General features: G+C 37.1%; 4 protein-coding genes across 4 annotated transcripts; 1 reads left to right on the top strand and 3 right to left on the bottom strand.

The window, feature by feature from the left end:
- Positions 1-2,299: 2,299 nt before the first annotated feature.
- LOC111789166 (6-phosphogluconate dehydrogenase, decarboxylating 2, chloroplastic) lies at positions 2,300-4,311 on the bottom strand. Its single transcript, XM_023669830.1, has one exon. The coding sequence runs from the start codon at positions 4,172-4,174 to the stop codon at positions 2,687-2,689; it is 1,488 nt and encodes a 495-aa protein (XP_023525598.1). The 5' UTR covers positions 4,175-4,311; the 3' UTR covers positions 2,300-2,686.
- Positions 4,312-4,858: 547 nt separating this feature from the next.
- Positions 4,859-11,032, bottom strand: LOC111802748 (translation initiation factor IF-2). Its single transcript, XM_023687235.1, has 8 exons — positions 10,798-11,032; positions 10,466-10,643; positions 8,975-9,095; positions 8,800-8,869; positions 8,211-8,550; positions 6,278-7,318; positions 5,713-5,862; positions 4,859-5,613 (listed from the first exon to the last, which is right to left on the bottom strand). The coding sequence occupies exons 2-8, from the start codon at positions 10,523-10,525 to the stop codon at positions 5,179-5,181; spliced, it is 2,217 nt and encodes a 738-aa protein (XP_023543003.1). The 5' UTR covers positions 10,526-10,643; positions 10,798-11,032; the 3' UTR covers positions 4,859-5,178.
- A 6,056-nt stretch (positions 11,033-17,088) lies between these two features.
- LOC111777041 (ethylene-responsive transcription factor CRF2-like) lies at positions 17,089-18,473 on the top strand. The gene has a single exon (XM_023656486.1). It carries the CDS (start codon positions 17,589-17,591, stop codon positions 18,471-18,473), a length of 885 nt encoding a protein of 294 aa, XP_023512254.1. The 5' UTR covers positions 17,089-17,588.
- A 1,293-nt stretch (positions 18,474-19,766) lies between these two features.
- Positions 19,767-20,477, bottom strand: LOC111782089 (umecyanin-like). Its single transcript, XM_023662878.1, has 2 exons — positions 20,278-20,477; positions 19,767-20,197 (listed from the first exon to the last, which is right to left on the bottom strand). The coding sequence occupies exons 1-2, from the start codon at positions 20,453-20,455 to the stop codon at positions 19,773-19,775; spliced, it is 603 nt and encodes a 200-aa protein (XP_023518646.1). The 5' UTR covers positions 20,456-20,477; the 3' UTR covers positions 19,767-19,772.
- Positions 20,478-20,777: the final 300 nt, after the last annotated feature.

Genomic DNA, 20,777 nt, shown 5'->3' with positions numbered 1-20,777 from the left:
TAATGACATTGATGTTGCATATAATTTTCCAGTTTCAAAAAGTAAACTTATACACCCAAGATTTGCTTGTTTAAGAACTGATTAAGAAATCAAACCAAGCCCATTATGAGTGATAAACATCACAAGCAATACTCAAGTACCTTAGAAGCAACAGAACTTTATCCAAGTGTTGTGAATAATTTACCCTTCCCTTTACACCAGAAGCTTATTGCTTTATAAAGTTAGAGAAATCAAAGGTAACCCACCCCCAAAGTTCTCTACTTTTTTCAAAGTAAAAAAAAAAAGAAAATCCAAAGTGACCCTTTGATCCATAATTCCAGCTTCCTGTTGTCCCCTTTTGGGGTCCCATTTCTTGAGCATGCTTGCTCTCCTACAAGCACAAATCATCCATTCACAAAGACATGAAATTTCTAAAGATACCCACCAAGATAAAGTCATAGCTAGTTTAGCTAACAGAATTGAAGTTCTCAAAGCACCCTGGAAATTTGCTTACCTCAACATGAAATGGAACTTCATCTTCCTGGTTATCTCTTTCACTTTCTGCCCATTTGTTTACACTTTGCAGGGCAATGAGTCTATCTCTATGGATGCATTTCTTCAAGAAACTGCCTTCAAGACGTTGGTTCGTCGCAGGCCATATACGGGCGCCTTGTACCGAGCTAGCCTCCCGGCGAATCTCTCTGGTATGGAGGTCTCGGTTGTCAGGCTAAGGAGCCGGAGGCTGTGGGAGAAAGGAGCTAATTTCAGTCACATTGGCATTCCATCAAACACCTTGCCGGTGCCCCACGTTAGAAGAATGGTAATTGTGTACCAAGACTTCGGCAATTTGTCTTCTTCCTACTTCGAAATTCCAGGCTTCTCACTCCAAACTCCAGTAGTTGGATTCATGGTTTTCAATGCCACATCAAATATAGAAACGAAAAACATCACAAAACTGAGCATCAACACAATGGAAAATCCAGTAGAAATCCACTTCCCAGACATGAAATTACCTTCAGGCAAATCGTCGAACACAAGGTGTGCAGAGTTTGATGAAAATGGTAGGTTTCATCTGACCCAAATGGGCTCCTCCCTCAACGTTTGTTACTCGAAAAAACAGGGCTATTTTGCAGTGGTTTCGAAGTTGAAGAGGAAGAAGAAGACGTGGTATTTGTGGGTGATTGGGTTTGTTTTGGGCGCTGGTGGGGTGGTGGTGGGTGGTTATGCGGCCATGGTTTCGATCAGAGCTTTGAAGACGAAGAAGATTCAGATAATGGAGAAACAAGCTGATGAAGATTTGGTTCTACAGAGTAGATGGGTTGGCAACAGCAAAATGCCAAGTGCCGCTGTGACAAGAACAATGCCGGTTCTTGAGAATTCAAGTTTTCCATAGCCTTAATTTCATTCACTTTCTAACTTTTCGCTTCATTTTCTTTTCGGCTTCTGAAATCTCTCTTTCCTGAGCTTTAGAGTTGGATTACTTATAATTTAACTTTGTAACTTTGTTGTTGTATTAAAATCAAATTTCAATTCAAACATATATTATATGGTCTTAGATATAAGTTTGAATTACCTTCTTTTGCTTCCTATCTATGAATTTCTTTTAAAGTAACAATTTTTAATATCTCAACTTTGATATAAATAATTTAGTCTATATATTTTTAATTTTATAACAATTTAGACCCTATTTTTTAAAAAAATTTATCATTTAACAAAAAAAAATTATATCTTACCAATATAATTAGTCATAAAAATTCTGAGGAACTCAAAAGAGAAAGCTCAAAGAGGATAATATTTACTAGCATAAGCTTAGGCTTTTACAAATGGTATCATAGTCAAACACCAGGCGGTGTACTAACGAGAACGTTGGCCCCTATAGGGATGGATTGTGAGATCCCACATCAGTTGTAGAGGAGAACTAATCATTCTTCATAAGCGTGTGAAAACTTCTCCCCAACCGACGCGTTTTAAAATCTTGAGGAGAAACCCGGAAGGAAAAGATCAATGGTTACTTTTATGAAAATTCAAAGATGCACAAGATTTTATAATTTCGTTTTGCAAGATGAGCAGATGAATTTAATGGGTTAATTTGAGTGTGGAGTTTATAAGCAATTTGGTAAACTAAAGATTAAGGAAGCTAAAGTAGTGAGAATAAAAATGACAGAAGAGACCATGTTGATTCACACATTGTGAAGTGCCTCTTATTAACTAAAAAATACCTTCGAATTTTTCTTGGTGTTCGAAAATTTTGGAAAAACTTGGGAAAAGGAACCCTACAAAACCATTCCAAACACACTAATTCATCAAAGATCACCAAACTGAAATAATCAACAGAATCAAGCTCTAAATCAGAACTTATAATTATTCTCATTCCAGCTTCAAAGACTGATTAAACAAAAGGGAAATTCATCGTTATGAACTACAAAGAGATGTGAAAAGAACTCAAATGGCCATGCTTGCAGCTCCATCTTCTTCTTTTTTTTCGTTTATTTTCCTCATTAGTTATTATTCATGGCAAGTACTTGAGGCCAGTAAAAAAATATCTACTATCTACTCCCTAAGAAGCATGGATGACTGTCTAGATTGTGATACAAACAAGAAAACAACTACAACAATTGAAAAGGCATGCAAAATCAAGTAGGAAATTTGCACACTATTGAAGCAGAGAAGGGAAACCAACCAAATGGGAAGGCAGCATCACACAAGCTCAGTTGAGAATGCCAACACCAGCATCAGCCTTGCGAGCGAGCTTTGTCCACTCTGTGTGGAAGGAGCCTGGGCGATCCACCCGCTCGTATGTATGAGCCCCGAACAAGTCTCTCTGTGCCTGCACAAGATTGGCAGGCAGCCTAGCGCGCCTGTATGTGTCAAAATAGGCGAGGCTAGCGCACATCCCTGGCGTACTGATCCCTGCCGATATCGCCAACCCGACCACCCTCCTCCAAGCAGCCTGCCTCTGCACCATCTCTCTGGCAAACTCAGGATCCACCAGCAAGCTTGCAAGGTTGGGATTGCGCTGATATGCCTTCTTGATCCTGTCCAAGAACACAGCTCTTATGATGCATCCACCTTTCCAAATCCTTGCCAACTCTCCCAAATTCAAGTTCCATCCCTTCTCCATGCTCTTGGCCCTCAGCAAGTTCATCCCCTGAGCATAGCTGCAAATCTTGGAGGCATACAAAGCCTGTCTGACATCTTCAATCAACTTCTTCTTATCAATCCCACTCCTCACTGACCCCACGCCATCATTCAATCCTGCTTCTTTCAACGCCTCAGCTGCACTTTCCCTCTCCTCCTTCAATCCACTCAAGTATCTACAATCCAAAGACGCTGCAATTGTCGGCGCCGCAATAGAAAGCTCAGCAGCTTGCTGCACAGTCCATTTCCCAGTTCCTTTCATCCCAGTCTTGTCCAAAATCTTATCAACCAATTCCCCATCACCATGGTCATCCTTAACCTTAAAGATATCTGCTGATATCTCAATTAGAAAGCTCTCCAGCTCCCCCCTGTTCCACTCAGAGAAAATGTCAGCCAATTCAGAATTGGACAACCCACCAACGTGCTTTAAAACGTCGTAGGCCTCCGAAATCAGCTGCATATCACCATATTCGATACCATTATGCACCATCTTAACAAAATTACCCGAACCCCCTTCACCTATATAAGTGACGCAAGGACCATCATCGACTTGAGCAGCCACCTTCTTCAGAATATCCTCAACATTAGAATAAGCCTCAAAAGACCCTCCAGGCATTAACGAAGGGCCATTACGAGCACCATCTTCGCCGCCAGAAACCCCCATCCCAAGATATAAAATCCCCCGCTCAGAAGCCTGCGCAATCCGACGCTCAGTATTCTCATACCACTCATTGCCACCATCAATGATAGCATCACCAGGCTCCAAGTGGTCAGACAAAGCCGCAATGGTCTGATCGACGGGCAAGCCAGCCTTAACGAGGATGATAACCGATCTAGGGCGCTGAATAGAAAGAACAAAATCGCGAGGATTGTACTGACCAAAAAGAGGAAGATTACCTTCGTTGTGAGCGCGATCTACAGTCTCGTCGACCTTGGAAGTGGTGCGATTGTAAACGGAAATGGGGACGCCCTTCTCAGCGATGTTGAGGGCAAGATTTTGTCCCATAACAGCCAAGCCAGCAAGGCCTATGCGAGAAATAGCTGCAGAAGCTTCCATGGCGACTGGGAAATAGAGAGAAGAGACTGTAGAAAGAGACGGAGTCGTCGAGGTCAGAAATGGAGGTCGCTGTGTCGACTGTCGATGAAGAGAAGGAAGAGGAAGGAGATGGATAAATAATTTCAATTAAACGCAAAAAGAAAAGAAAAAGTGTTTTTAATTTAATATTAAAATTATAAATTGGATGAAAAAGGCCAACAAAATATCGTGACGGACTCGTCGAGGCAGTGAAAGGTCGCTGATACCCTGATTTAAATATAAATATTTATTATTATTATCATTATTATTATTTTGGAAATTTTAAAATTTAAAATTTAAAATTTAAAATTAAAAAAAAAAAAAAAAAAAAAAAAAAAANAAAAAAAAAAAAAAAAAAAAAAAAAAAAAAAAAAAAAAACCCCTCAAACCCCTTCTTAATCCTTAAGGTTTAGATTCCTAATTGATGTATGAATGTAATAAATAAATACATATATATATATATATATAGAAATACAACTCATTTAAAAAAATACATATCATCAAATTCTAGTTACCATATATTATTCACTATTTTATTATTTTAAGTCAAGGAGAATTTGGATTTGGTAACCTAATAAGAAAGCAAATTGTAGATGGTCTCCCAGTTTGTCCTTTGAAGCCATCGAAGAACTAATTTAATTCACAGATCTAAGAACACAGCCATAGTTCAGAAATAAAAGCATACTTAGTAGAACATTCATCATATGAAATGATAACTAAATGAAGTTTTCAAAAATGTTGTCACATCGACGTTATTAGTAGATCCTAAAATGTGTTTCCTTCTATTGCTTGGTACAATAATTATCGTATTATCTTCTTCCTCGATTCTACTACATATAATGAGTTATCTGTGTCACAACTCTCATGGAGTTTTTTCCACTCCCAAAATTTACTAACCTTGATTTCAACATCCAAGGGATGAGTCTCTAAAATGCATCATGCAGCAGCCATAACAGATTCGAAAAGGGAGGGAGCTGCGAGTTGCTTCAGCACTCGATTCTAACAGCACCGCTCTCGGATGAAATGAACTTCGGCTTCCTTACTACTTGCTTCAAGCACTGAACGACGTCTCCAATCTCGAAATTATCCCAGTCGTTTATCACGAGTCCACACTCATTTCCCTTCTTCACTGCATCGACGTCCTGTTTTTCCCGCTTAAGAGATGCACATGATCCTTCGAACAAGACTTCCCCACTTCGTAGAAGCCTCATGGTTGACGATCTTGAGAAGCAACCGTCAATCACACGACATCCAGCAATTTTAACATCAGGTCCCTTTGACTTGCTCCTTCCTTTTAGCTCAAAAATGTTCAGCACCTCAGCCTCCCCAGCAATCTCTGTCTCGCAAGTCCCAGGTGCTTTGTCAACGATCAGATTCCCAATGTCTTCCAAGAGGTGATAAATTACACGATGTAGAATTATCTAAGCCATTAAAGAAAAACCAATTTTCATTGTTTCGTATGGTCTAGAAGATGGCAACGAACTTCATGGGGATATATGAGATTGAATAGCAGCAAATACCTGTATACCAGCTTGAGTAGCTGTCTGACTGAGAGAGCTTGGGGGATTCTTCACATTGAACCCTACTATATATGCACCACACGCTTGAGCTAAGTCCACATCAGACTGTGACACTGGGCCAACGCCAACATGGACAATATTTACAAAAACCTGGATTGAAATAAAAAAAACATGATGCACAACTGCTCAAGTACAGAGAAGATTGAGGAAAATGAGACAACCAACCATGTGTTAGATAGATAATCACTCTAATTTCTCTCAAGTAGCAGTTATTGGTTCCAGGTGGATTGGGACGATGTTGAAGTTAATGTCTAAAAGTAGGTCGCAAGTCAAAATAATATGCAGTTACGTAAAGTAATAATTAATAAATCAAACTGGTCGTCAAAGATACTATTTTAGCCTTTAGCGATCACAATGAATGGATAAAGAATTAAAAAATAACAAACTTCAGTACGTTGGATAAACCAGATAAAGTACTATTTGAACAAGAAACGAGAGCTCATGGTTAAGGTTTCAGACGGCAAATGAAAGCAAAAATTGTGGGTGGGTGGGGTGGGGGGAGTACCTGAGGACTGTTTAAACTCTTCAATGCATCCGTAACTGCTTGCACAGTACCCTGAACATCAGCTTTTACTATTATTGGTAATTCAACCCTCTCAATTACCTCTTCCTCAGATTGTTCTTCAGCATCAGACTTCCCCTCGTTCAGTTTCTTCAGCCTATCAATCTCAAATTTCCTTTTCCTTCCTGCACTGAGCATTCGTGCACGCTCCTCAGACTCTACAACAATAATGTCATCACCTGCCATAGGAAGCCCCTTTAATCCTTCAATCTCAACAGGCATTGCAGGCCCTGCTCGGTCTGTCAATTTCCCCAAAATATCCCTAATAGCCCTTATTCTGCCCCACTCACAGCCCACAACCACATACTGACCACTTTCTAAGGTCCCTGCCTTCACTATTGTAGTAGCCAAAGGACCTCGACCTTTGTCAAGCCTTGCCTCCACTACATATGCTTGAGCTGGTCCGTCAATACGAGCTTTCAAATCCATCATTTCAGCCTGGAGTAACAATGCTTCCTCCAAGCTGTCTAATCCTGTTTTCTTCAATGCTGACACACAAACAACTTGAACATCTCCTCCCATCTCCTCAAGCAACAAACCCTCTGAGGCAAGCTGTAGTTTGACTCTCTCTGGATCAGCAGCAGGCTTGTCACATTTATTAATAGCAAGCACGATAGGCACATTTGCTGATTTAGCATGTGCCATAGCTTCCAGAGTTTGAGGCATCACCCCATCATCAGCAGCCACGACCAGGACAACTATATCAGTAACTGCTGCACCTCTTGCTCGCATAGCACTAAATGCAGCATGACCTGGGGTGTCAAGGAAAGTGATTGAAGCACCTGAAGGCATGCTCACAACAAACGCACCCAGGTGCTGAGTTATACCCCCAGCTTCTCTAGCTGCCACTGATGTCTGGCGTAGTGCATCTAAAAGAGAAGTTTTTCCATGATCAACATGACCCATAACTGTCACAACTGCAGGTCGAGGTAGAATTTCAGAACCTTCACTAGAGTGTAATCTCTTAATGTTCACTCCAACTTCCTGAAAGAATGAAATAATAAGTAAACACTACTACTGAATAAGCTGCCTAGTTGGTAATCACACTAGCAATTCATCGTCCTTCATTTGCTTGACAATGAAGAGTAACCACAGTATGTATGAAATATTAAAGATCTACTATAGGTATTGTAAATTAAGCCGTTATAATATAAACTTAATTGGTTTACGATGATTGGTCTTTTGTGCATTAGTTAGTGAGTACATCACAATCAAATTAGTACTTTTCACAAATTTTATGACAAAATCTTCATATACATAAATTTCTTATTTTCTTAATATTTTGATTTTTGTTGATAATCTTTTAAGCCTTCAATCCATCTTATTCCCGATTGCATGATCTTGATTTGAGTCAGAAAATCGTGTTTGTATCAGAACACTTGAAATCGATAACCAATACAGAAACTTTGAACCATGACCTAATTACACCACAAACAGGTGAAGATTGGCCTAACTGCCTGAGAGATAATTGTTAATTACACAAGTGCCCCACATCATACACCATGATAATTTTGTTTGAACAGAAAAATTTTAAGGGAGGGGGGATCGAACACTACATCTAAAGGAGGAAGAAAGAGTGCATGGCAATGCCTATACACCATAATAGACTTATGAGAAGAACCTTCTCCATAAAGTAATTACCTCATGCATTTATCTGGAATATACCCTATAAATGCTCATAAGAGTTTGAAATGCATTAGCCAGCGAAAATAGACAGAAATAACTGACCACGTAACCACAATGTATATAATTGAATAGAGATTCTTATTAATACTGGTTACTTATGCTTAAAAGTTCTTAACTAAGTTGTTTGACAGATGCTTAAGCTAATTGGATATTTCTAAGCATATGATAATTATCTATAAAGCAGACATACCATGGCAACCAGCTCTGCAATGTCAATGCTGAGCAGATCAAACTCTGAGTTAATCTTTTCACCAACATTTACGAGAATATCCTGCAATCTGGATATTGACTCGCCAGTACGTTTAGCAAGTTCGACAATTGTCATGCCATCGAATATCTCAATTGTTTTATCTGGAACAGATCTCATAGTGCTTTTTGGCTTTGGAGGAACATACGGAGCTTCAACTGGTGGCTGATTCCTGCCTTCCCTTTTTACAAACTTTTCTCTCTTTTGAGTCTTCAAACCAAATTCCTGATCATGTCCTCTCCTAGCCAATAATTCAGCACTTGAATGGAAGTACCTAAACAATCTTTTTGAAGGAAAAATAAAAAATAAAGAAAGAACCATAAGATGCACTGCAAACCACCATCTTAAAATTCTTCCTTTAAGTGCATATGCACGAATCGGTCTAGGCATCTTCTCCCTATAACTAAATATTTCCTGGTGTAAAATTACATTGGTAACTTCACCAACTGTTAAGAAATTATAATAGCAGCAGCAAGTAGGTGATATTACTAGACAACCCAATAGGAAATAGAGAATGAGATGATTGCATTACCGTCTTGGATGTTTAACTGTAGAAGCCATATAGTAATTGAACCCAAGACACGCTGAACCAATAGGGAATTCTGCAGTCAACATTTGAAATGGAAATGGTCACTTGAGCACAATTATCGGAACCAAATTCCAAACGTTCATATGAAGGCAAAGAAATATTTTATAAAAGGTGTTACCTAGTATACATCTTGATGAAGCAGGGATCAACTTAACAACCTCATCAGTAGTCACAAAATTTGGCAAGGAAATATGCCTTCGAGAACTGGTAAAAGTTCTTCGGAGACCAGCATACATTCCCTAAAAGAGAAAAAAGAAAATTTGGTGTAGTTCAGGTAAACAAGGAACAAGCACTTTAGAGTATGAGACTAGCTATATTTTCAATCAATCCAAAATTGATGAAATGAGCTACAAGGATCGAGGCTCTTTTCAGTCAGATTGGTTTCATACAATTCCAAAACTAGAAATATTTTCGGTGTTGGTCAGTTTTGGTAAAATGGTTTTGTTTGTGGGGTTGGGTAGATTATTTCTCTTTTGGATGGCTGATTTTTAATTAGGTTGTAAATTCTAAATTTTTCTTGGACCAAAAATAATTTGGCTATATTCACCCAGTTTTTCCAAGAACCAACCTGGTCACATCCTATCTTGTCAGTAACTGTAAATGCCGACACAGATGGATGGAGAATCAGAAGAGCATCGTGGGACAAGAGGACCAAAGTAGCCTTTGAGTTTTAAACAAGTGAAGGAGCCAATTCCTAAATGCATTGGAGGAGCCCTAGGTCTGACAAAATTCACACCATACGAAGGAATCGGTTGGATAATAGTTCAATGGTGTTTCCTAAATCAATATACCCTTCCTTCTCTGTCTATTTCGCTTGATTCAATTTTGGTGCCCTACTATTTCTTCCTCCATCTCAGTTGAAATTCTCTACAACTAGAACCAACCTTTCTTTTTCTCCCTTTTGTTTCTTCTCTTTCAATGTCCAATCATCTCGTTCATGTTCATTGAAATTTGAGGTAGCCGCAGAGCTCCAAGTACACTATATACTCTTCCAATTCCTTAGTTATGTAGGGGACAAAAAATTTGGCATCCATTGAAGCCTTCTAACCAAGAAAAGAATGGACGATTCGAGTTAGCATGTTCTCACAAGTCGGTTGACAATGTTACTTAAGGTGGTGATTACGATTCGAGTCTCAATTTTGTTTGAAAATTTCCCAATCATAATTTTATACATGTTTGTTTCCATTTTTATTTATTCATGTGAGAAATTGTCATTTAAACTATTGGATGAACTCTGTGTTCAATTAAGTTCAGCCTAGACCGCAAATTTACTCAAAAAAATTCTATGAAGCTAGTCTCAATCATCGATTCATTGCTTTATGGTTGATGGCCTTAGCGTTCGATTCATATGGTGTGAATTTTGTTGGACCTAGGGCCCCTCCAATGCACGTAGGCATTGGATCCTTCACTATTTCAAAATTCAAGGGGTTCCTCTACTCTAGTCTCTTGTGCCCTATTTCCTCTGATTCTCCATATATCCCTGACAATTACAGTCACCGTGTTGTGTGTGTTTTGTTTTACTCCCTTTTATTTTGACCAAAGCAACCAACACTTCAACATTGAGAATTCATGAAATCAATAAACAAAACAGCGGGGCAAAGATATGAACCTGAAGGGCAACTTTCGCAGCAATAGCAAGCTGGGCGTTGGAGAAGAGAGCAAAACCCATAGGCTTTTCACCTTTATAATCAACTTGCGGAGCTTCGAAAACAAGGAACCATCTGAGAAGATTCTGTAGCTCTCTCTTTTGCAGCTTCAGGAAGACCGGCTATAAATGTAGTTCGAACCTAAAGGAACACAACATAACAAATGGCCTCAGAGAGCATCGAATAGCAGAAAGAAACCATCAAATTTTTCCACGAGATGATTGGTTAAGCAACTTCTAGCCGTATCATAACTGAGTGCTACAACTTAAGAAGATGAAGAGGGGAGAGAGAGTACCTCGTCGGAGGCTTGGCGGGCGAGATTGTGGATGAGGATCTGAGGATGATGGGGATGGGGAATAGGAGAAGTGTCGGTTCTGTTCTGATTACGGATTTGGAAGCTTCCAGGGCAAGGAGAATGGAGGAGACGAAAAGCACTGAACTTTGCTCCGGGAGAAGAATCGTGAAGAAAAGACGGCAACTCGGGAAGGCGAAGCTGTGGATTTGGAAGACTGAAACCCCAAAACAAAAACAAAAGTATAAATTAATTTTAAAAAATACATTCTTCACAAAAATAAATAAATAAGCTTTAACNAAAAAAAAAAAAAAAAAAAAAAAAAAAAAAAAAACTGAATTAATACAAATATTATTGGTTAGGAATCACGACTTCACTTTCCACAATGACATGATATCGACTCTCAACAATAGTATAATATTGTCCACTTTGAGTATAAGCTCTCGTGGCTTTCCTTTGTATTCCTTTACTTATAAACTCATGATCATTCCTTAAATTATGCTCACTCTCAACAATCCTCAATAGATATCACAGGTATGGTTTTCAATCCTAATCTCAATCTTAGACTTGGATTGCTACACATGGTATCAGAGCAGGACCTCCCCTAGAGGATGTGGTACGGGGACGAATCAATGCGAAAGTTGGTGGGTCCATGTGCGTGTACATGGGCCATTGTAGAGAATCACTACACGTCCAATTTTAACTCGAACTAGAAAATATAATTTCAAGTCATGAAATAATTTTAATGAAAGGATAGGTCATTCCATAATTGTTTACCTATGTATTTTCTGACTCTAACAGTGGAATTACTTACTCAATATTTTTTTAATATACTCACGTCACATGCTACTCTTGTTTTTTAGTTTAAGGTAATGTACCCATGTACAGATGACGACATCACGGTGACAACCATGAGACCAAAACTAAGATAGATACATTAGATTAGAAGAAAATACTTTAGTTCTCTCTGTTTTATTTACATTTGTATTATTTAATTTCAGTCACATTGTTTTCAATGACTTTAAATATGTATAAAGGTGGTTAATTCAGGTATTTGAAGGAAATCAAATCCAATGATGGATGGATGAGCGCAGTATTTGTGGCACCCACTACAGTTTATGGAAAATCAAAATTCAAAGCTGACCCTGTTAATAATTATATATCATATCAGTTTTCAGTTTCGTTTTCTTCGTGTTTTTGAGCGTTTTCTTGGAATTACTGTTACAAAATTGATTGGCGTTTCGAATTTTGGGGTTAGTGTTATAGAGTGAGACCCTACGTCCGCTGGAGAGGAGAACGAAACGGAATGGAACATTTTTATAAAGGCGTGAAACTTCTCCTTAACAGACACGCTTTAAATTTTTTTAGAGGAAGTCCAAAAGGAAAAGTCTAAAAATGACAATATCTGCTAGAGGTGGACTTAGGCTGTTACTAAGCCTATAACCTTGAAGGCAGGTGAGGAATGAAGAGGCCTCTTGGAACTATCCGTCCTCCCTTCGTGTTACGACACGATTCCAGTAAGGATGACAGTTCGAGAACGGTGACAATCGAGTAAAGCCATCGATATGGTAAGTATGTGGTGCTTTGAAAGATCATACTGGTTTGATCTGTTGTTGATATTAGAATTCTCTTTTCTGATGGAAGTGGAAGCTGGAAATGTTTTCTTTCTTCTTTATTTGCTTCCCTTCAGCTATGAATCTTCTGTAAAATTTGTTCGGTTGGAAATTTCATGTGGCTTGCTTGTTTTTCTCTTATTTTTCACGAGGAGTGTGATATCCCATATTGATTGGGGAGTAGAACGAAACATACTTATAAGGGTAGGAAAACCTTTCCCTATCAAACATGTTTTAAATCCTTGAGGGGAAGCCCGAGAAGAAAAGTGAAAAGAGGACAATATATTACTAGAGGTTGGAGTTGGGCCAATACACACAAGAACCGTGTAAATGAAGTTTTTTTTGGCTATCGGTTTCTATTAATGAAGTTTAATTTTGTAATTTTCATTTTGGGCTTGGGCCGTTACATATAAGAACGATAAGAAGACAATATCTGTTAGTCTGTTACGGGGAGGTTTTCATGTCAATAACGTTTCGTTCTACTCTCTAACCAATATGGGATCTCACAATCCACGAGAAAGTTCCCATGTCAAGAATGTTTCATTCTACTCTCTAACCAATATGAAATCTCACAATCCACCCACCTTCAAGGTCCATCGACGCTGACACTTGTTCCCCTCTCTAATTGACATAGAATCTCACAAATATTGTTTGCATTTATACACCAGACTAGATAATAATTAAAAAAAATGTTCATTTATCAAAATTGAACCGTTAAGAGTCTAGAAATCAAATTGAAAATAGATAAGAATTGAATGGCGTATACATAAATAATTCAAAGTTTATGTCATATAATAATAATAATAATAATAATAAAAAAGTTATACAAGATAATTTTCATGAGATATTAAATAATATTCCAACAAAAGATTTTTATAAGATATTAATAGCAATACCAAAACTAAAGTTGGAATATGGAGAGTGAAGCATACCAAGATTTTTATAGTTAGATGGTCACATAATTGCAATAATACATGTGGGCTTTCCCCCATTTTTTATTTTTTCGAGTACAAATACATTTGGACCTAATAAAACCAAAACAATAAAATACGTTATTTCAAGAAGATTTTGTTTTACTTCAATAAATATTTTTAAAATCAGTTTCTATACAAAAAAATTCAAGAACTTATCAAGAACCTTCTCGTTTAAGTATACCACACTGATATTACAAAACAATAATTAGTCAAACGCAGTGTATCTGTCAGTAAGATAATTCAATAAGTCATATTATACTAATTCGATATATTCGTCTCATTATCTTACCCAATATAATAAAGTTAAGACAAAGGCTATTCATCTTGTTGTAGAAAATAGTCAAACTTTAATACTAAATTAAATAATAGAGTTAGGATAATATATATGTACTATAGTTGTAATATTATTAATATTGTTATTATTATTATTGTTACTTTAGTGTAAAAAATAAAAGCTAGGTTGTCTTATTATCTCATAAAGCAATTCAAACTCTCAATAAAATTAGGAACCAAGAAGCTTCTTTTATTCCAAAAGATGGGCCATCTTTAATAATAACAAATAGGGAAAAAAAAAAACTTTAAAATTATACAAAAAAAAATAAAAAAAAAATAATAATAAAAATAATATTAAAAATATCTTCATTTTTTTGTTATAGATATTTTTAATATTTTACTCCCAAAATAAATATTAAAAACTCCTAACTTTCTTGATAATTTCAAATATGAGAAAAATAAAATAAGATAAATATAGTAATTATATAATAAGGTGCTTTTGCATGCCACCTTAAATCTAAATCTAAATCTAAAGGAATTAAATATATATTTTTTCCCAACCAAGAAAATTAGGGAATTAAAATAAATTAATTTCATATGGGATTGACTAAAAAAGTCAATGCCCCAAGTGGCATTACCTCATGAACCATGCCTACCATGATTTATTAGTACATACATACATGCATGCATGTAGTGATTGATTATTGGGAATTTTTCAATTTGTAATTTTATTTACTATATTTATAAAGAAAAAAAAATAAAACTCTTTACTAAGGTGTAAGATGCTCATTTGGAAGTTACATTTTTTTTTTATTTTATAAATAAAAATTAATTTATCAGTCAATGAATAAATTAAATCCCTTTCGTCTATTTCAATTATTATATTTTTTAAATAGGATTACTTTAAAGTTCTAGAAATATATTTTTTGAATTAAACAAAATCAACGATAAAAAATAAAATAAAAAGTGATGGAAATTTAACTTCTTTCACATGCGCAACACGTGGGCAGTACGAATTTGTGTACTCGAGGAGGCGTGAAGGGCAACTTTGTTGAAAGGAGGCATCAATGGGACCCACATTTACTCTACACCTAACCTATTTTAGTTATTATCATCGAATTTTTATTTATATAATAATTTAAAATAAAAAATATTTAATTTATGTATAAAATTATTCGCGAAACCATAGCTTAAAATAATATATTTTTTTTAATATCGCAAATTTGTATAGTAATAAAGTTTGCTTTATTCGAATATTATCGAATATATTTTATTAAAAAATGATAAAAATATAGAATTCAAAAAATTTATTGTCCGACTAATTCTCATAATCCCAACAAGAAAATGACAAGAAAAAAAGAAAATTGTGGAAAGAAGACAAAAGGCGAAGTTTTTATTGTACTTTGTGTCCACTAATTATGACGTAAGAAGCGATTTTGTCGAATCTCATGTTCTTATTTCTTTGTTTTTTATTTTTTATTTTAATTATTGTATTTCATACCCTTCAATAAATCTATCATCTTCCGTCTAAATTCCCTTTCTTTGCCCTTCTTCTAAGTTTCATGATTAATATAGTTTATCTTATTACAAGATAGAATGTGATTGTTACCTTATTCATTTAATATTTCATGCCCTTAATTTGTATTTGAGTATTATATATTTGACTATTATAGTTTAACAATAAGATTTTAAAACGTGTCAGTTAGGGAGAGGTTTTCACACCCTTATAAAAAATGTCTCGTTTCCTTTCCAACCAACGTAGGATCTCATAGTTCACCATTTCAGTGTCAGCGTCCTTGTTAGTAAACCATTTGATGTCTGCCTCTTATATCATTTGTTAGGGTGAGGTTTTCACACCCTTATAAGGGATGATTCTTTCTCAAGTCAATTGACTTGTGTGCGCTATAAATTGTATTAGAGCTAGACACTGGGCAGTGTGCTAGATAGGACACTAGCCCCCAAGAGGGGTGAATGGTAAGATCTCACATCAGCGGGAGAGGGGAACAAAATATTTTGTGTGGAAACCTTCCCCTAGTAGACGCGTTTTATAACTGTGAGGTTGACGATGGATCAAAGCGGACAATGTCTACTAGTGGTGGACTTGAGCTGTTAATAATCAAGTTATACCTGACTAAACTTAGTTAAGCATCAGAGTCAAAATAATCATAATCAAATGAGTAAAAGACATTTGAGTTGACTAATATAATGTAAATAGTTAATAATGAAATAATTAAAAAGGGCATATACTCACAATCACTAAAAGTTACAAAATAATCCAAAGTTGGGGAATGAAAGCAAATTAAGCGGCGAAAGCTTCCAAAATGGTATAAATTAATGGAATACTTTTGCGTATTATTAGCTAATAACGATTATGAACAGCCAACTACCAATCATTAAAGGACACCCATTACCTTTTTTACTTTGAAGATTCATTTGCTAATTATTTAAACACGACAATAATTGAATTTATTTTCAATAATTTTTATTAATTTATAACCTCTTAATATTCGCATCCTTTAGGGATGATTATGTACATATATATATATATATATATATATCTAAGTTTACTTATCTCTTAAATTACCAAACAAAAATGTCCAAATCAATAATTATAAAACTTTTAATTAATTACCTTTTTTTTGGAGTGGTTATCTTTTTTAACGGTTTCTGTTATAAAAACAATGGCCGCCAAGTAGTAAAGCACGTGAATAAGGACGGAGGGTAAATCAGTCAAAAGTGCACATTATAAACAAAACAAAGGGAGGCGCCTGCCTCCCTCCCACCTTATTCTTTGCTGACACCATGTAACCGTCTCTTCAAAACTTCCATTATATTCTTTTTTTGTTTTACCATTTTACCCTTCTATTTTATTAACCATACAATGTACATTTTTTTTTTTTTTAAAAAAGAAGGAAATTAAAGGATGAGCTGGAAATAATTATAATAATTAAATTGGAAAGATTTAAAAAAAAAAAAACGATAACTGAAGGCATAAATAAATGGTAATTAAGACCCATTCAACGGGTAATTCAAAATCCTTAAGATCGTTTCAGTCAACAAAAAAAACACTTTGAATCGCTAATTTGCATAACAAATCTTTTGCCCAGTCAGCACCAGTCTGGTTATCCCCGCTCCGTTGGATTCCCCTCCCTTCAATATATCATGCCACGTGTCGAAATCTCATAAGCCCGACTTTTGCGGCGCCTTTGAAAATTCGCCGGGATCCCAACTTACCCAGGCCACGCCGGAGCGTGGACTGTTTTATCTTCAAATTTTCCATTTTTGTTTTTTTACAGTTTGAAATATAATAAAAATAAAATAAAATAGAATATAATTTTCTTTTGAAATATGGCTGGGCTGTTAGAGACCCTATAAAATAGCTGGGGTTTGGTTATTCCCTCAGCTTTTCTTCTTCGTCTTCTTCGTCTTCTTCGTCTTCTTCGTCTTCTTCTTCACTCTGAAATTTTCCAGGAAAATTGACAGAGAAAATCTGAGAATGATGAGCAGTTATGGAGGAACAGTAAGTAAAGCAAATCCATAGAGCATTTATTCTTTCCATGAAAATTTTCCTTTTCCTTTTCCCTTTCCCCTTTTCCTTTCCCCTCTTCAATGAATGCTTCAGAGCTTCCCTTCCCTTCCATGGCTTTCTGGCATTAACTTTCCCGGATTTTACTTTTGAGTTTGGTCAACCTTTTTCCTTCACATGATTATTGTTAGTGGAGGTCGCGGAGATTAATTTGAGCTTCTCTTTGACGTCTTCTTCCCCTTTCACCTTTAACACTCTCTTTATTCTCCCCTCGTGTCTGCTACTCCTTTAAACGAATCTTCCCCTTTTTACCTTCCGTCTCCCATCTCTATATTTCTCTCTACATTTCGCTTTCAATGGTGTTTCTCAGAATCTGACAGGTGAAGGAATTTCTTCTCTGTTTCTCTCATGGAAGGAATGGATTTGTTCTCCAGTCTTCTTGTACCTTCGGTTAAGTACTCTGAACATCGAAACCACACCAAGCACTTTTCTCCGCCATTAATGGCGCCTAAGCTCGTCAGGATCTCTGTAACTGACGAAGATGCCACTGATTCTTCTAGTGATGAAAAGGAAGAACAACACGTCTCCCGACGAGTCAAGAAGTTTATTACCGAGATTACGATCGAGGCCTTGGGGAGAAGAGACCGGAAGAAGTCCACCGCCGGGAAATCGAATTTACGGAAGCCGCTACAGCCGGGAACTAAGAAATTCCGCGGCGTGAGGCAACGGCCCTGGGGAAAATGGGCGGCTGAGATTAGAGATCCTTTGCGACGTGTACGCATCTGGTTAGGTACCTACAATACGGCTGAAGAAGCCGCTATGGTGTACGACAACGCTGCCATTCAACTCCGTGGACCCACCGCCCAAACTAACTTCAGTCCTCCGCCGGCAGTGAGCTCCAGCAATGTCTCCGTTGAGGAGACCAACGACAATCTCTCTTCTCCGACCTCCGTTCTTCGTTGCCCCTCGCCGTCGACGAATGAAAAATCCCCTGAAACTGCTTCAACCGGTAAAGAAACCCGCCGTGCCGACTCCTTCTGTTCGAACTGCGATTCGTTTTACCCCAACGATATCTTCGACTTCCAACCGCCGATTCCGTCACTATTCGGCGATACAGCTCTCAACGACGCCGTTTTGAGGGGCGACTACGGCAGTAGCATGTTTATTAACCCGGATGATGATTTCGGGTTCGAGTTAGGATTCGGGTTCAGACCCTCCACGTGGCATATGAGTGAAAATTCTTTCCAAGACATCAGCGACATATTCGGGTCGGATCCTCTCGTTGCGCTTTAAGATTTTAATTATAAAAAAAAAGAAAAAAAAAATATAGGCCGAGTTTTTCGGCAAATTTTGTGAGTGTCGGATTTTGTTTTCTGCATTTAGTATTATTATTATTATTTTTTAATCGTAAATCTTGGGCATTCTTAATTGTGCTGACGTGTATAAAAAATGGAGTGGTCTCTCTTCCGTCACGGTAACGGCGACGGATAAACTTTTTGTGCTTACACATTTTATCATACCTTTTAACGGTTTAGCACGTGACACGCACATTTTCAAAAAATTTGGTTAACACGTGCGAGAGAGATTACACGTGCGATGTGGTTCCGTCCTCAAATTGCCCAATCCCATCCACCAACTTAATTTAATATTACTATTCATTATCTTTATTTTAAAAAAGAAAACTTTACTTTTATGTATTCCACGTCATTTTAATTTTTATTTGAATTTAGAAAGGGCAGAGATGTCTTTTCGTGAAGGGGCCAACGTGTAACTAGTAGCGCGCACAAAAATATCTTATTTACGTGGGTGGGGCGTTACAATATTGCTTAATTTCTTTATTAATGTTCGAATTTGGAAAATAAATTATAAATAATTTTGGAGTACTTTATTGAAAAATTTAAAAATTTAAAAGTCAACTTGGGATTTCCAAATTCCATTAATGCCCCTCTCAAATGCGTGGGAAAAACATATATTTGTTTATTAAAAAAAAATTAATAAAATGATTCCACACTTAAAAAGTTAAAAACACCCGCAGAGAATCTCTTCCTTATCCTCCTGTCCCCACCGAGATTCAATCCTGGCCATACACGTAATCATCAGCCAACTACTTCTCTGGATCACATGGTCCATTCTTACCGTGAACCGTAATGCAAATGGGCCGTTTGGTCCCCCAGGCCCAGTTCTTGGTGCCTCCATTTCCCAGATATTCTGATTCTGATTGGGCGGACCCACCGAATCCAACAACGAGTCTTGCTGATGTGGACCTCAGTTTTTAATTTCTTTTGAAATCAATGGACAGGTCAGCTGGTGGCCCACCTCCCAATCACGGGCCTTTTGGTGGCCCATTTCCCAGAATTCAAATACCATTATTATTATAATATTTTGCAACCAAAATTTTAAATAAGAAATAAAATTCATAAATAAAAAAAATATATATATATATATATATATATATATATATCCGATGAAATATATAAATAATCCTTTTTAAAAGTTTGGAAACACAAGAAAAGAATTGTTGGGCGCTTTTAAATAGAATTATAAGACAGAGGCAGAAGCAAAGGTGTTGCTAACTGCTCAGCGCCAACAATTTTAAAGAAATATGGACAAAAGCACGGGCATTAACATTGCCGAAGAGGCCAACCCAAATTTGTGAGCCATTGCTGCAGCCGGGGTTACAACCCTGGGTGCAGCCAGGGTTACAACCGGGGCTGCAGCCGGGGGTTCCACCATGGTGCCGAAAGCGGTGGGAATTCCAAAAGTTTGAAGGTTAAATGGCAAAGGGTCTGAGCCAGAAGTTCCCTCTTTTGAACCCACTTGGATGTGGAGCTTCTGGCCAGCTTCACAGTGCTTACCAATCCCATCGTAGTAGTAGTAGTCACCTGGTTGGGTGATGTTCAAGATGGTTGGCCCAAGGTAGTACATGTTGATCACGTCCTCTTCCCCTTGCCCACATGTCTCGTAGTCGGCCTTCTTTACGGCCAATAAGTTGTTCGCACCTGGCCGGTACGGGAAAACTGCAACCCGTATCGAAAATTAGTCTGGTGATCTCATTGAATAATTTCTCGAAAGAGAACGAAAATGAAGATGCACATACCAAGTTTGTCTCCGACACCGAACGTTCTAGGTTTTGCCCACTCGTCGAAAAAGGTAACGTTGTCGGGCACTCTCCAACCGTGGTTTCCACCGACTATGTGAGTGAATGCATCCATAGATGGCATGAAAAGTAAGCAACTGAAGATCCCAATCATTAAAGCCACGTACATTTTGTCCATTTTGGTTTCCTTTTAGCCACTCTCTACTCTTTGGAGATTAAGAGAGAGAGAGGGAAAAAAAGAAAGGAGAGGGAGATAATAATGTTGTTTTTTGTTCTCCCCTAATTCCAAAGGGAAGAAAAGGGAAAGAAATAGGGAAGCNTTTCCCACAAAAATTTTAAAAAACATCTAGTATTCTCTATTTTTCTTTTAATTTTTTTTTTTAATTTTTTTTTTTGCACGTGCTTAGAGAAACAAAGGCTATTTTTAAGTACAATTATGGACCTCAATCTTAACCTCTTTCTTTTTTTTTGTTTTTTTTTTTTTTTTTTTTTTTTTTTTT

Source organism: Cucurbita pepo, chromosome LG01 (assembly GCF_002806865.2).
Source record: "Cucurbita pepo subsp. pepo cultivar mu-cu-16 chromosome LG01, ASM280686v2, whole genome shotgun sequence".
In the NCBI taxonomy this organism is placed as follows: Eukaryota; Viridiplantae; Streptophyta; class Magnoliopsida; order Cucurbitales; family Cucurbitaceae; genus Cucurbita; species Cucurbita pepo.
This window is presented reverse-complemented; position numbering and strand designations above follow the sequence as displayed.

Coding starts and splice junctions, on each gene's coding strand:
- LOC111789166 (XM_023669830.1), bottom strand. CDS start 4,174: ATGGAAGCTTCTGCAGCTATTTCTCGCATAGGCCTTGCTGGCTTGGCT.
- LOC111802748 (XM_023687235.1), bottom strand. CDS start 10,525: ATGGGTTTTGCTCTCTTCTCCAACGCCCAGCTTGCTATTGCTGCGAAA. Junction 8,551..8,799: donor ACAGTTAAACATCCAAGACG/GTAATGCAATCA, acceptor TCCTTCAAAAAG/ATTGTTTAGGTACTTCCATT. Junction 5,863..6,277: donor AGAGTTTAAACAGTCCTCAG/GTACTCCCCCCA, acceptor ATTTCAATCCAG/GTTTTTGTAAATATTGTCCA.
- LOC111777041 (XM_023656486.1), top strand. CDS start 17,589: ATGGAAGGAATGGATTTGTTCTCCAGTCTTCTTGTACCTTCGGTTAAG.
- LOC111782089 (XM_023662878.1), bottom strand. CDS start 20,455: ATGGACAAAATGTACGTGGCTTTAATGATTGGGATCTTCAGTTGCTTA. Junction 20,198..20,277: donor CGGTGTCGGAGACAAACTTG/GTATGTGCATCT, acceptor TACGGGTTGCAG/TTTTCCCGTACCGGCCAGGT.